A 13,979-nucleotide genomic window follows, 5' to 3' on the forward strand; every position below is an offset into this window, starting at 1 on the left:
AAATAGTAATTAGACACACAGACAGGGAACAGAACAATTCCACTAACTGAAGAACCACCCATTAACAGAAAACAGAATTATGGAATCTAATCACACTAAAACAAACTGACCAGCGGTAGCATGGTGTGTCCACTGTCTCTCCAGGGAGATACTCTAGACCGAGCCATGCACAGGGGCAGTTCTCCGGGTAATAGCATTCTCCATTATGAGCCACTAGCCTGCACCAATTGAAGAAGATGGTGTAACATTACATGCTCTGGTGTCAATAGACACGCATACTTTTCAAAACCGTTCTTCCATATGCAAAGACAACAGTGATTACCCAGCAGGACATCCACATCCTGGTACACATGGGGTCATGGGAGGGCAGGTCAGGTTCAGCATCAGGTTTCGACAGGTCAGTTCACAGGCCACGCCCACCCCTGAAGATCCACGCCCACTCTGACTCCTGCAGCTATAGTAGACTTTTCCATTGGGACAATCTCCTCTCTCAGGCTCTGAAAAAAACGGATGGCAAGAGAATGGTTGAAAGTACACACAGGGTACACACAGGGGCACTGAGACACTGCTATACAGGTGCCATTCTGCAAGATCAAACCTGAAAAAAGCCAGACAGAAAGAGAGCCATGTGTAAAAGAAGTTAACTATAGTTCACTATAAAGAAGTCACTAATGGTTTCCATTCTCTTCAACAAGACACATGACTTCAGGTGTCATTTAAAACAATGCGGAAAGAGTTATGCGTCAATGTTTAGCAATTTGAATTAGGGTTGTGTTCAAATCCATAGTGATGATTGCACTAACTATTAATTATCAAAAAGATATAAATTAGGGTTAACAGGAAACCAGTTCAATCTAAATGACTGAAATGTTTGAATTGTAAAACAAAAATGGAAACATATTAATAATGCAGCCATCTGAATACTGTACTGAAGATTTTAAATCACAGCCAAATCTTGCAAATGAGTAATGTCTTAGTATTTTTGTCATTGAAAAAGTCTGGAAAAAAAGTAAAAAAGACAAGAAAAAAAAGAAAAACGTGGAATTTGCTATCTCCAACCCCCAAGTCTCCCTCTTTCTTTGTGCATGAGTATCTGAGGTTCAGATCTGTGCAGCATTCAGTCCGCTCAATGCGCTACCTCTGAGGAATGTACTGCTGTGCTGACCCTCATGAAAACACTTTTTTCCCGGGGAAAATAGAGGTGAAAGTGAATAGAGGGTCAAAAGACTGATGAAATAGAGCAAAGAAAAAATAAAAATGTACCTCTCTCTTCAGGCACACACTCCATACGACCATTTCTGCAGAGACTAAAGAAAAATCAACACAGCAATATCCAAAATAAATATAAAAAATATACAGGTTAAATAAAAAAAAGAAAAATTATTAGATAAATAGCACACATTTTATGTATGGATAATCAGTTTCCTATGCTCACCAAGCCTGCATTTATATGATCAAAAATACAGTAAAACCGTAATATGTGACCTTGGACCACAAAACCAGTCACAAGTAGCACGGGTATATTTGTAACAATAGCCAACAATACATTGCATGGGTCAAAACTATCGATTTTTCTTTTATACTAAAAATCATTAGGCTGTTAAGTTCCATAAAGATATTTTGTCAATTTCCTACTGTAAATATATAAAAATGTAATTTTTGATTAGTAATATGCATTGCTAAGAACTTCATTTAGACAACTTTAAAGGTGATTTTCTAAATATTTAGATTTATTTTTTTTTTGCACCCTCAGATTCCAGATTTTCAAATAGTTGTATCTCGGCCAAATATTGTCCTATTCTAACAAACCATACAACAATGGAAATCTTATTTATTCAGATTTCAGATGATGTATAAATTGCAATTTCAGAAAATTGACCCTTATGACTGTTTATGTGGTCCAGGGTCACATATTGTGAAATATTATTATAATTAAAAATTACAAGATTGGGAAATTATGCATTTAGAATTTGAACTCAGCTCTTCAGACCATGCACACCTACACAACAAAATCCTCCATGTCCACACACTCACCATGGTCCAGATGAGCTGAAGGACACTTCACCAGGCTGAAAAACTGAACCCATGAAATAACAGTGGCACTGGGAGCTGAAAGGAGACAAGACCCAGTTAGAAAAGGAGAAACTATGTCCTTTTATAAGCTAGTATTCAGAAATTACAAGTCGAGGGTGTGGCTGTCGGCATTTGGTGTATTCAGACGTACAGCGGCACACAGCGCTGGCGAGCGTGATCGTAGAATGTTCCCGCTGAGCAGCTGCATCCTTCAGCACAGTCGCCATCACACACTTCACCACTGCTGAGTGACTGACATGTCTTCCCGCACGCTGATGTGCACGGGTGATACATCATCCCTCCTAAACACACCATACCTACACACACGCATTCACAAACGACCTCCTAAACATACTCATGCAACAGACAGATAGATAGGCAGACAGATGTAGGTATGAGCAACGAACCGCACTCAGAGACGTGTGCTCTGAAGTTGATGGTGACATGATGCTTGTTGCAGATGTATGCGTAGTGGGACAGAGCAGTGCAGAGGCAGGCGCTGCCACATCGACAGGCCTGGAAGCGGCACTGCTGGTGGTACACGCTGGGACTAACATATGCATGGCATGCCGCAAACACCTCCTCCAAAAGCACATCACACCGGGCAGCATAAAACACTGAAACAAAAACCTTTTTAGCATGAAAGTCTAGAAATTAAACATTAGATTAAAAGCTAACATTAGGATAGATAAATTCATTAGAATTTGATTAGGAGGCCACAGAATCTAACAACAATCAGAATCAGAATCGGAATAGGCTTTATTCACTAAGTGTGTGCAAACACACAAAGAGTTTAGTATGGTTTCCAGGAGCTTTCGGTACGTACAAAATTAAATATGTAGAATTAAGAAAATCTTATAGTAAAATAAATTCTAAATAAGCATCTGCACCTATGTACGTTTTGGTCTCTTCTGTAACCTCAGAGCTAATTTTTAGGACAACCATGAATAATGTAACTAATAAGCAAAGTGATAGCATAAGTACCATTTTGTTGGTTCATTTCACAGGGGTCGATAATAGGAATGTTAACAGGGCTTATGCATGCTGAAGACACTTTCCAGGCGTTGATGTGCAACTGTGGGGTTCCTTCAATCATTCCAGCAGGAGAACTGGAGGATAATAACACATTTACTTACACATCAAGCATTTACATTTATGCATTTGTCAGACACTTTTATTCAAAAATGACTTAACATCGCATTTAATGTATGATTCTATGAGTTCATGCACTCCCATGGAATCGAACCTACTCATGTTAAGCACACACTCAAGCATAATGCAACCCAGAAAGTTATTGAAAGACACTTCAAATGTTTTGCTGAAAGAAATTCAGAGGATCAGCCTCCGTTTCTCACAGGAAATCATCCCGTAGGTTTCCATTGAGGGTCCCACATAGGCCGAGTGTGGAGCCCATCCAGGTGCTGTCTAGCTGAAGGTAGATTCGTCCACCCTGCCAATCATACTGAAACCTCAGGCCAAAGACAGACCGCAGACCCACAAACAAAGATGTCAGCCGGCGAACGTTCACCATGTCTTACAAACAAAAAACAAACAAACGGGAAATACAATTTAATCCAAAATTTGTTCAAGGAACATAAATATTGAAATGTGTAATTGTGCTCTACTAATAGCTTTTTACTATATCTTTATTCTTTTTACTATTATTACTTAATCTTACTATTTATAAGCATTTTTAACTAACTAAACGTATATTTATTACTGCCTTTCTACGTTCAGAACTGAACCTAGATATGTGAAATAAAAGATGATGGACTTTAGTAAAAATGAGAAAATTAGACATACTCTAGGATTGTCCCTCACAGTTTTGCGTTCATCAAAATGAATAGGCTGTCTGCCATTCGAATACATTTATTATTAAAGTACCCCAATAATGATGTAAAACTGAGAACCTTACCATCTGAGTAAGGCAAATTGACAGCCATACTGGCCCCAATTACAACTTCCCCCTCTCTGGTGAGAGTGACCTGCCTGGTGACATCTTCATCCACCACCAGAGTCACTGAGTGGATGCAAGAGTGCTCCTGAGACTGAGAGACGAGAGACTCCATTAAACCCAAACAAAACATCTTGATACCAAACATACCCAGAAACACTCGTCTTACCTCTCCACAGGCTGTGTACTGCAGTGTCACAGTAAACTTGGTGCTGCCACGGCTCTTCACTAGCACATACTGACAAGAGCCCATGTGGATGAAGATCCGCCCATCAAAAGTGGTCACATGTGCATCACCCATTACAGTGCATTCCGCTGGGGGTTAAAAAATAACAATCTAATTCCAAAATCATTTTTGAGAACACACATTCTTTTCAAGTTATGCAGCCCCAAAGGGAAGATGGCGATGCCAAAAATATGAGATGGGAGGGAAAATAATATTTTTATGTTTTTGCGTTCGCTTACAAAAGTTGAGTTTCCCTGAAAAATGTTGTTTTCACTAACAAAACCTTTGCGTTCGCACACAAAAAGACTGCGTTCATTGCAAACGTTTTGCGCTCCCTTGAGAAACTATGCATATACAGTACATGTGTTCACTTTGTGTTCACTTGCAAAACTTTTGTGTTTGCTCAAGAAACATTTGCGTTTACCTACAAAACGTTTGCATTTGCCCGAAAAACTTTGCGTTTGCTCACAAACGTTTTGCACTCCTCCGAGAAACATTGTATTTGATCGAAAAAACTTTGCATCAGCTTTGCAAAACTTTTTTGTTTACATGACAAACAAAAGTTTTGCGTTACCTGAGAAAGTTTCTGTTTTTCTCGTAAAACTTTTGCATTTGCACAAAAAAACTAAAACAAAACCAAACAAAAAACATTCGCTTGCAAACAAAGTTTCTTGGGCGAAGACAAATGTTTCAGTAGAAAGCTATATCAAAACATTGTGGTAAAAAGAACTTGGTGTTATACTTAAAATACAAAGATGCCTGTTTTGGTATGTTATTCTGTAAAACTGGTCTATACAAAAGTTTTTATTTACCAGAGCAATTGTTCTCTGTGCAGTTCCACACTCCTCCCATACAGACACTGAAAATGTAATTCACATTAGATTAATTCATTAATTGATTTAAATGATTCATTAATTTAACACACGACAAGTTCATTTGTTATGGAACAGTTTTCTATTATTAGCTACTACGGTTAACTATAGGTAAAAAAAAATTAAGGAAACAAGTTTTGTTTGATGTTTTAGGTGTAAAAGAGTAAAAATGTGATGTTTCTAACCAGACAGTGCAGCCCTGCTCCAATACATGACCAAGAGGATATGGTGTGCCATGGTACACACAGGGGCACTGAGACACTGCTATACAGGTGCCATTCTGCAAGATCAAACCTGAAAAAAGCCAGACAGAAAGAGAGCCATGTGTAGTTAACTATAGTTCACTATCAAGAAGTCACTAAAATCATACTAAAGTTAAAATGTTCAACAAATAACTGCAACATGCATTCTGAAGTGCCCTAAACTGCTTATTTGTGTAGTGCTTATAATAGCAAACATTCACAAATATTATGATTTTCATGCCCATTTAAGCATCTGATTATTGGTTTTGCTGTACCATCTGGGCAGTAGCATCCATCCAGACAGTGTAGATTGGTTCCCAAACACTCTTTCTCAAACGTGCATGTAGGTGGGCAGCAGCTGATACAGTCTCTGTGGACAAAACTATCCTCACATCCGTCCGCTGAAACACAAATATTTCACATCACAAGCTGCAAAGTTTATGGCATGCGTTTCCTTCATGACATGAAAGCCGACTGACCACATGTAGGAAAACTGTCCCTCCATTCTCTGACAGGGTATCCCACATGAGAACAGGCCCTGGTGTACTCAACAAGAGTCCGACAAAATGTCTCCTCATCATCTGACCTAGAAATTTAAAAACAATAAAGGTTAATAAGCACTAAACAGTCAAAAGTACAACTGGTTCTAAGAAAGAACATAGTGGAAAAGTCTTTCAGTATGGTGATATGAGACAGTAAGAGCACTACAGCTGCAAGTTCAACATGCTCTTGCAACATGATCCTCTCACTACCTCTTCAATCAACAGTTGAGTCTGAAACTGTTCATAAACTCCAGCAGCTATTTCATCACTGTAATCAATACACACACACACACACACACACACACACAAACTCTTATGAATTCTAGTACAAGCACAAACACATGCATGCACACACATACCTATAGTATAGGCTACATATATTCACAAACACTCTTTCTGCGGCTTTTGCCATATGCAAGGTATTTTCATTACTATAATTAACATAATCCTGTTGGAATTGGGAGGTGTGGAATGCTGGAAATAAGCTAGGGAGAAAAAAATACTCAAGAAGGGAGACGGACAGAGAGAAATGCTTATTCTAATTAAAATCCTAAATGTATGAAACAGAAATGTTCAATATTAACATTAGCACAAAAGTTAATATTAATACTGTTAGTATGCTACAATTAACTAAGTTCACTATGTTTATTTTCTACAGTCATGTTCCCACATTTTAAGATAATAATTGCAAAAGATCAAATTACTGAATTCCCAATGAATTTTAGTTCTAAGACAACTGGCCTTAAAGTTCCAGTGATCCAAAGATTGCTGAAATTTAGAAGAAGGTTTAAGAAGTTTTATATCAGTGTTCTTATTGTTAACTAAAAATAAACTATTAAAAATATTAATGTTGTCATTCATTTATTTTAATTATTTTTTAACTAAAATAAAGATAAAATAGACTAAAATTCACACATTACTTTAGAAAAATGTTGATTTGGCCACTGAAGTTAAAATTAAAGTTGAAATTGAAGGACTAAAATTACTAAAACTAAAATGGAAATAAAAATAAATGTAATTAATATTAAAAAAAACCTTTATAAATTACTTTAAATTAAACATTTCTAAAAAAAAAAATACATTGGAAACTGAAAATTTATATTAATAAATCCCATAATATTATAGAAATAATACTGTAGATAAAACTGATGAAAAAAAGTCTAGGGTGATCTCTCAGTCTAGCAAAATCTGGTAAGGCCTGTGCCTGAGTGTTTTTTAGACCAGCAAACTGACCAGCTAAACACCAGTTTGGTCTGGCTGGGAGACCAGTTAGTACCGCTTAATCCAGCTAAGATCAGCAATCCACCTTTAGCTTGTTTTTTCAGCAGGGTTCAACTTCAGTTACACCATTTAGACAAAAGCACCGTACTTGACTTACACACACATGTCCGAAACACAGCTGGCGACAAATGGATTTGGGTCAATGTTCTCATGGCAGGAGATGAAAGGAAAGAAAAGTAATGCGCTGCACTTCTCAATGGCATCCTGCTCAGATAACACACAAACAGGCAAAGTTGCTAAAACACACTTTAAGTTGAATAATCAAAAATATTTTCATAGAAATTTAAAAAAATGTTTTAAACTATCATACATTCTAAGACCCATTTAGCTCAGATCAAACCCATTATGCAGTGCGTGAAAGCGTACATCCATATCTGACTCAGATGAGCAAGGTCCAGGGAAATCATCATCAACCTCAGGACAGGGTCTCTCTTGGGGCAAATCTACTGCCCAGCTGTTGCCAAATTCAGCAATGTCGTCAGAGACTATATCTAACAATGCAAAATGCAAAGCAATAAGGACACCATAATACACTTGTTCCAACAGAAATGATAAAATCCTGTTTCTTAAGAATTAAATTGTCCCTAAAATGTAACAACTCATCTCTACATAGACAAGAGTGGGATGGCAGTGTTCAGACTGAGTATCCAACTCTGCTCAGCTTTGATATAATTGTCCTGAATTTGCTGCTGACTGAGATGATGAGTGTGTATCCGGGCCTGTTTGTCTCACCGCGGCTGCTGCTGAGATCATCCGATCCGTCATCATTATAGTTTCCACACAGACCACAAGGCCTTCCTTTGTGTGGTTCGGTCATTTTGAGGTAGACTCCAGAGCTCCCGTCCCACGCCAGAGAGAAGCCAAACGTGCTCTTCACCAGGATATAGTCAGCCAAGCGCTCAATGAAAACATTACGCACTGTCTGTGGCAGAGTCAGTCTGAATAAATGCACAAAAAACAGAAAAAAACACAAGAATTTGTATATCAAATTTGATACTGAAATGTGTTGCCTGATACTTTTATGGATATTATATCATCATCATGCTATCATGACCTAAAAGCTATTTAATACCAAAAGTGGCCAAGGTTTTGAATGTTCTCTGACAAAACAAACACATTAAATCATTTATCTCTCAATCAGCATATTTTTTCTTTAATACCTGTAGTTTTTTTTATTAATTCATCCAAGATTCACTACTGTTCAAAAAGTTTGGGGTCTTTTTAATGGTTTCGAAAAAGAGGTCTCTTAACCTAAAGTGTGCATTTATTTAATCCAAAATACAGTAAAAACAGTGACACCTTGAAATATGATAATAATTTAAAAGAACAGTTTTCTATTTCAATATATTTGAAAATGTGATTTATTCCTCTGATGCAAAGCTGAATTTTCAGCATCATTACTCCAGTCTTCAGTGTCACATGATCCTTCAGAAATCATTCTAATATACTGATTTCCTCCTCAAGAAATATTTCTTATTATCAATCTTATAATCAATTATCAATCAAAAATAAAAAAAGGAGCTGTTTTACATTTTTGTGGAAACTGTGATTCTTTAAAGAACAGAAATACCAAAAGAACATTGGAAACATTATAAATGTCTTAATTATCACTTTTGAGTAATTTAATGCATCCTTGCGAAATAAAAGTATTCATTTAACATTAATAAAATGTCCAAACTCACCTATGTCCTCCCTTTAGCACCTGATAACTACTAATATAAATTTCCTCTTCATTTGGGAAGAACAGACTCAGACCACGTGGACATGAATACACTGAACCACTACATGAACGACTGTTATGAACCTGCCAAAGAAAAATAAATTAGCAATGCAGGTATCAAAAGAAAAACATAGCAAACAGACCTGGCGCAGCTGTAACTCACCCACACCGTATACTGGGGCTCTGTGGAATGGCAATCTTTGGCCAGGATATACGAACAGGTTCCAGGGAAGTAGTAATACATTCCATCAAAGGTCTCAAAATGATGCTGACCCCATGAACGGCAAATCCCATCCCTGTCCTGACCATGGTTGGGAACTGACACACAAAAAAAGACAAAAATCTTCTATACAAAAAAACTATTGTGGTGGTAGGTCCTTGTAATACTATAGAATTATGGCACTGAATTATTACAAATATCTGCACCGGTTTGGAGAAGACTATTTGCTCATCATCTATTTGATCAGAAATACAGTATACATAGTAATACATAATAGTAATGTATTATTCTATGAAATTTGAATATATTTTAAAATGTAATTTATTCTGTGACGACAAAGCTGAATTTTTAGAAACCATAACACAGTCTTCAGTGTCACATGATTCTTTAGAAATCATTCTTATATGCTGATTTGCAGGTCAAGAAACATTTCTGATTATTATCAGTGTTGAAAACAGTTGTGCTTAATATTTTCATGGAAATAAAAAAATTTTGTTAGTGATTATTCAACCATTTAATTCAATATTTGTGCACCATGTAATCAATGCCCCGTTGGGCATTTAATCAGTATAGCTTATGTGAATACTGTATACATAGTAACCTATTATTCTGTTGGTCATACCAGCTGCCTGGCTTTATAGTGTGTGGTTAATTAAACACACATACAGAGCTCTTTGTGACCAGCAATCTATTCCCAGAACATCTGTAATCCAATGCTACCAAATGCAGTAAAACATAGTCATGTAGATTAACTGTAACCAGTGAGTAATGCCACTTGAATTCTAGTAATTAAATTCAGGGTTCCTTCATCCACATTTAATGGTCAGCACTGGGTGGCAGATGATAATATCGTACCTTACTATAATTACATGGAGACAAGTTTCATTTTGAATTGAATATAACTTCAGTATGTGCTTCTTACTGATTTGACAACGATCCCCGAGACCCTGGAACTGAGCACAATCACAGCGTCCTTCCTCCTGGCACCAGCCCCCATTAAGACACCCACAATATTCTACAACACAAACAAACACAAAAAGGTACATACAGGCACAAAGCATTAATATGAATATGAAAATTAAAATTATCGGCCAAGCACTGAAGGTGAATAGCTCCAGTGTTTTTGTTGTGACGGATTTTTGTTTTTCCTTTGCTTGGCAGTCTAAAGCAACCTAAAGAATCATATAGTTGGTTTTGAATACTAGTTCACTGTTCAACTTTGGGGTCTCCTACTCAAACCTTCCAAAGCGTACAACTTTTTGAATTAAACTTTTGAACCATTTGGCTTAGAAACTATATTATAGTTATGTGTGTATACAGTATCTCACAGAAGTGAGTACACCCCTCACATTTTTGTAAATATTTTAATATATCTTTTCATTTGACAACACTGAAGAAATGACACTTTGCTACAATGTAAATTAGTGAGTGTACAGCTTGTATAACAGTGTAAATTTGCTGTCCCCTCAAAATAACTCAACACACAGCCATTCATGCCTAAACCGCTGGCCACAAAAGTGAGTACACCCCAAAGTGAAAATGTCCAAATTGGGCCCAAAGTGTCAATATTTTGTGTGGCCACCATTATTTTCCAACACTGCCTTAAGCCTCTTGGGCATGGAGTTCACCAGAGCTTCACAGGTTGCCACTGGAGTCCTCTGCCACTCCTCCATGACGACATCACGGAGCTGGTGGATGTTAGAGATCTTGCGCTCCTCCACCTTCCGTTTCAGGATGCCCCACAGATACTCAATAGGGTTTAGGTCTGCAGACATGCTTGGCCAGTCCATCACCTTTACCCTCAGCTTCTTTAGCAAGGTAGTGTTCGTCTTGGAAGTGTGTTTGGGGTCGTTATCATGTTGGAATACAGCCCTGTGGCCCAGTCTCTGCTTCAGTATGTCACAGTACATGTTGGCATTCATGGTACCCTCAATGAACTGTAGCTCCCCAGTGCCGGCAGCACTCATGCAGCCCCAGATCATGACACTCCCACCACCGTGCTTGACTGTAGGCAAGACACACTTGTCTTTGTACTCCTCACCTGGTTGCCGCCACACACGCTTGACACCATCTGAACCAAATAAGTTTATATTGGTCTCATCAGATCACAGGACATAATCCATGTCCTTAGTCTGCTTGTCTTCATTTTCATTTTAGTTTGATTTTAGTTTTGTGTGTTTTTGTTATTTTTATTAGTTACTGATTTTTGAAAAGAAAAAAAAGTTATTAATTTTAAGTTTTTTAATATTTTCTTTCAGAGTATTTATTTTTATTTAAACATTTTTAATGGTTTCCGTTAACTATAATAACCCTGCATGATCCTTTATCCTTTAAATTCATTATTGTATAAATAAATCTAAAATCATTTGGCTTCAGATGACCAAATCACGCAAAGCTTAATTCACAATGAAGCTGAGAGTGGCGTAACTTCACGAAACATTTGTTTATTGAAATATAACTTCATATTTCTAGCATGCAAACTCAAGTGAGACAGTGCATATCTCTGCAAATCGTACAGTATGTGTTTGTGTGTGCACAGTATACAAAATACCTGTTGATGCATCTCTCGCTGTATAATTATGAAGAACTCTTCGTGGGAGAGCTGAATCAGACAGCACAGTGCTAAGGGTCTGCAGAGAAAAAAAAACAGTACTAAGAATTTGCCAAGTGCGTAGGTCTATTGGCTTATAGTGGCAACAGTACCATGTCTAGCCACTAAGCCATGTTGGTGAACCTGTCTTGGCATTCCTTCACATGGTTTTGCCACTGCAGACATTTGGGAGTGGAGCTTTCAGTGGCTGTAGCATTTGTGTAAACTTCACAAAGACAGCTTTGTCAGCACTGAGAGTGTATCTCAGTATTTGTGAGTGTGTGTGTGTGTGTGTGTGTGTGTGTGTGTGTGTGTGTGTGTAGTTACTCCACTCTGTCCCTTGTCGCTTTCTCTTAGGTATACTCACCTCTTCACGGAAGAGATCCCGTTTCTGCCGCAGTGCATTAACCCTCCTTTTAAAAGTGGCACAAAGAGAGCAGTATTAAAAGTGCGGCGACTTTGAGACTAAAGGTTCAGAAACACTTAAGATGCCATACAGACACAGTCACGCTGATGGACCGCATGATTCTCAAGGAACTGGTTTAATGGTTACCGCAAAACATTAGACCAAACACTTAACATCTTATCAGTGATTGCATGTAGAACTTGGCACTGTCTCTCTGCTCAAAACCTCCATGTAATAGAGGATGTTTGATAGGGTTCACCGGTTTTTAAAGGTATAATCAAACAGCAATCTATGCTCATTTTGATTATTTTTTAAAAATCTAAAATCATTATGATCACACCCCTAGCCATCAGCATCAGAACAGGATACGTTTAAAACCACATACCTGGGTAGTTTATTTTCTGAGTTTGATTCCTGGCAAATAAATCCTGTCAAAAGTAAAATTATATAAATAAAACTCATGCATATTTATAAAATTATCTTATCAACCAAATTTAGTCTGAATGTGATCAAAACCTTTAGTGTTTTGTTTTTTGTAAGTTTTGTAAAAAATTATGCTTCGTACACTCAAAACGTTATGAAGGCGTATTTTTTTAAGTTTTTCAAAGCTTAAGATAGATTTACGTAATTCATAATTCACAAATTACACAAATGACATCCAGTATAGCAAACCCCCTAAAAAACTGTACCATTGTAAACATTTTTTTAAAATCAAAATACCATTTATAAATTAATACATCTCGACATTTTGAAAATGTTTTTGTTATTTTGTTGAATGTATTATGACTAAAACAATGTTACCACAATTTCACTGTAGAATAAAAAAAAAAAAGTATTTCAGGAAAACTATGGTACTATAGTAGCTTTTATAAGGGCTAACTGCAATGTGTACATTATTAATTCATAAAATTCTAAATTATTCCAAATTAAAATGATACTTACCTTGAAGCACAAATAGCTTGAAAATGAAAAGTGTACAGAGTGAAAGCAGATGAATGTCCCGCTGTTCGTTCATCTCAGAGCGACGGGCGTCCTTCAAAGATCAAGAAATCAGTTTCATTTTAGGAGGATCGATTCAGAAACAGATTCTTATAAGATTAATCAAGTTCAAATCTCTGAGGTACGATTAACAAACTAAAGTGATTTGTCCCAGAGTAGTGAAGGATAAACGTCCATCTTCTGTAGAGTCAGAGGAGGAGGATGTACCTGCATCAGGAGGACGGAGCGCACCTGCGCGCAGGTAACTCATCTACCTGACATATAGATCTGAACACAACTTTAATTTCACTTCACAATGGTTTAGACAGCACAGTCAATGGAGATGATTATAGCCTATATTTTTCATATTTTAATCTTTATCATATGAGAGCATTGTCTTTCAGTGGGTAGGAGGGACTTTCTCGAGACCTTTTACTTGCCATATATAATTATGCTACATAAAATATGATATATCATCCTTTCTCTGCATTATACGAATCCTGTGATAAATGGGTAGTAACAATTTGTCCAAATCTCTTCCTTGTACTTAAGTGTGACATGCTGTACTTAATTAGGAAATAATGCTATTTAAAAATATTTATATCTATAGTTACATGGTTTATTTGCACTAAAATTACTTTTTATGTGAATTTAACAAAAGCAAAATCTGATTAAAATAGAACCCAGTAACAAAATTTAGAAATATACAATATAAACAACGCAAAATCCGTATGTCGTTGCCTAAAACTATAATGCCCATGTTATTATGACTATCCGGTTATTGATATAGACACATATAAGACAAATGATTGTTCACTAGATACATTTTCCCGCCAACACAAACACAAACACACTTTGGCGCGCATAGGCCATTC

General features: G+C 36.9%; 1 protein-coding gene across 1 annotated transcript in view; it reads right to left on the reverse strand.

The window, feature by feature from the left end:
* LOC306888705 (otogelin-like protein) overlaps positions 1-12,244 on the reverse strand; it is a gene marked incomplete at its 5' end in the record, with an annotated part of 37,926 nt that extends 25,682 nt beyond the window's left edge. Inside the window, 23 exons of the mRNA XM_079447118.1 lie at positions 111-218; positions 323-497; positions 1,264-1,307; positions 2,035-2,109; positions 2,225-2,390; positions 2,481-2,690; positions 3,058-3,182; positions 3,429-3,606; positions 3,989-4,121; positions 4,197-4,342; positions 5,066-5,112; positions 5,311-5,419; positions 5,643-5,768; positions 5,847-5,953; positions 7,288-7,394; positions 7,557-7,681; positions 7,923-8,128; positions 8,873-8,994; positions 9,074-9,228; positions 10,053-10,145; positions 11,682-11,760; positions 12,088-12,133; positions 12,222-12,244. Coding sequence (XP_079303244.1) covers positions 111-218; positions 323-497; positions 1,264-1,307; positions 2,035-2,109; positions 2,225-2,390; positions 2,481-2,690; positions 3,058-3,182; positions 3,429-3,606; positions 3,989-4,121; positions 4,197-4,342; positions 5,066-5,112; positions 5,311-5,419; positions 5,643-5,768; positions 5,847-5,953; positions 7,288-7,394; positions 7,557-7,681; positions 7,923-8,128; positions 8,873-8,994; positions 9,074-9,228; positions 10,053-10,145; positions 11,682-11,760; positions 12,088-12,133; positions 12,222-12,244 — 2,705 coding nt within the window. The remainder of the gene's footprint in view (positions 1-110; positions 219-322; positions 498-1,263; positions 1,308-2,034; positions 2,110-2,224; positions 2,391-2,480; positions 2,691-3,057; positions 3,183-3,428; positions 3,607-3,988; positions 4,122-4,196; positions 4,343-5,065; positions 5,113-5,310; positions 5,420-5,642; positions 5,769-5,846; positions 5,954-7,287; positions 7,395-7,556; positions 7,682-7,922; positions 8,129-8,872; positions 8,995-9,073; positions 9,229-10,052; positions 10,146-11,681; positions 11,761-12,087; positions 12,134-12,221) is intronic.
* Between the last annotated feature and the right edge of the window lie 1,735 nt (positions 12,245-13,979).

The sequence above is a fragment of the Barbus barbus genome, assembly GCF_936440315.1.
Source record: "Barbus barbus genome assembly, chromosome: 22".
In the NCBI taxonomy this organism is placed as follows: Eukaryota; Metazoa; Chordata; class Actinopteri; order Cypriniformes; family Cyprinidae; genus Barbus; species Barbus barbus.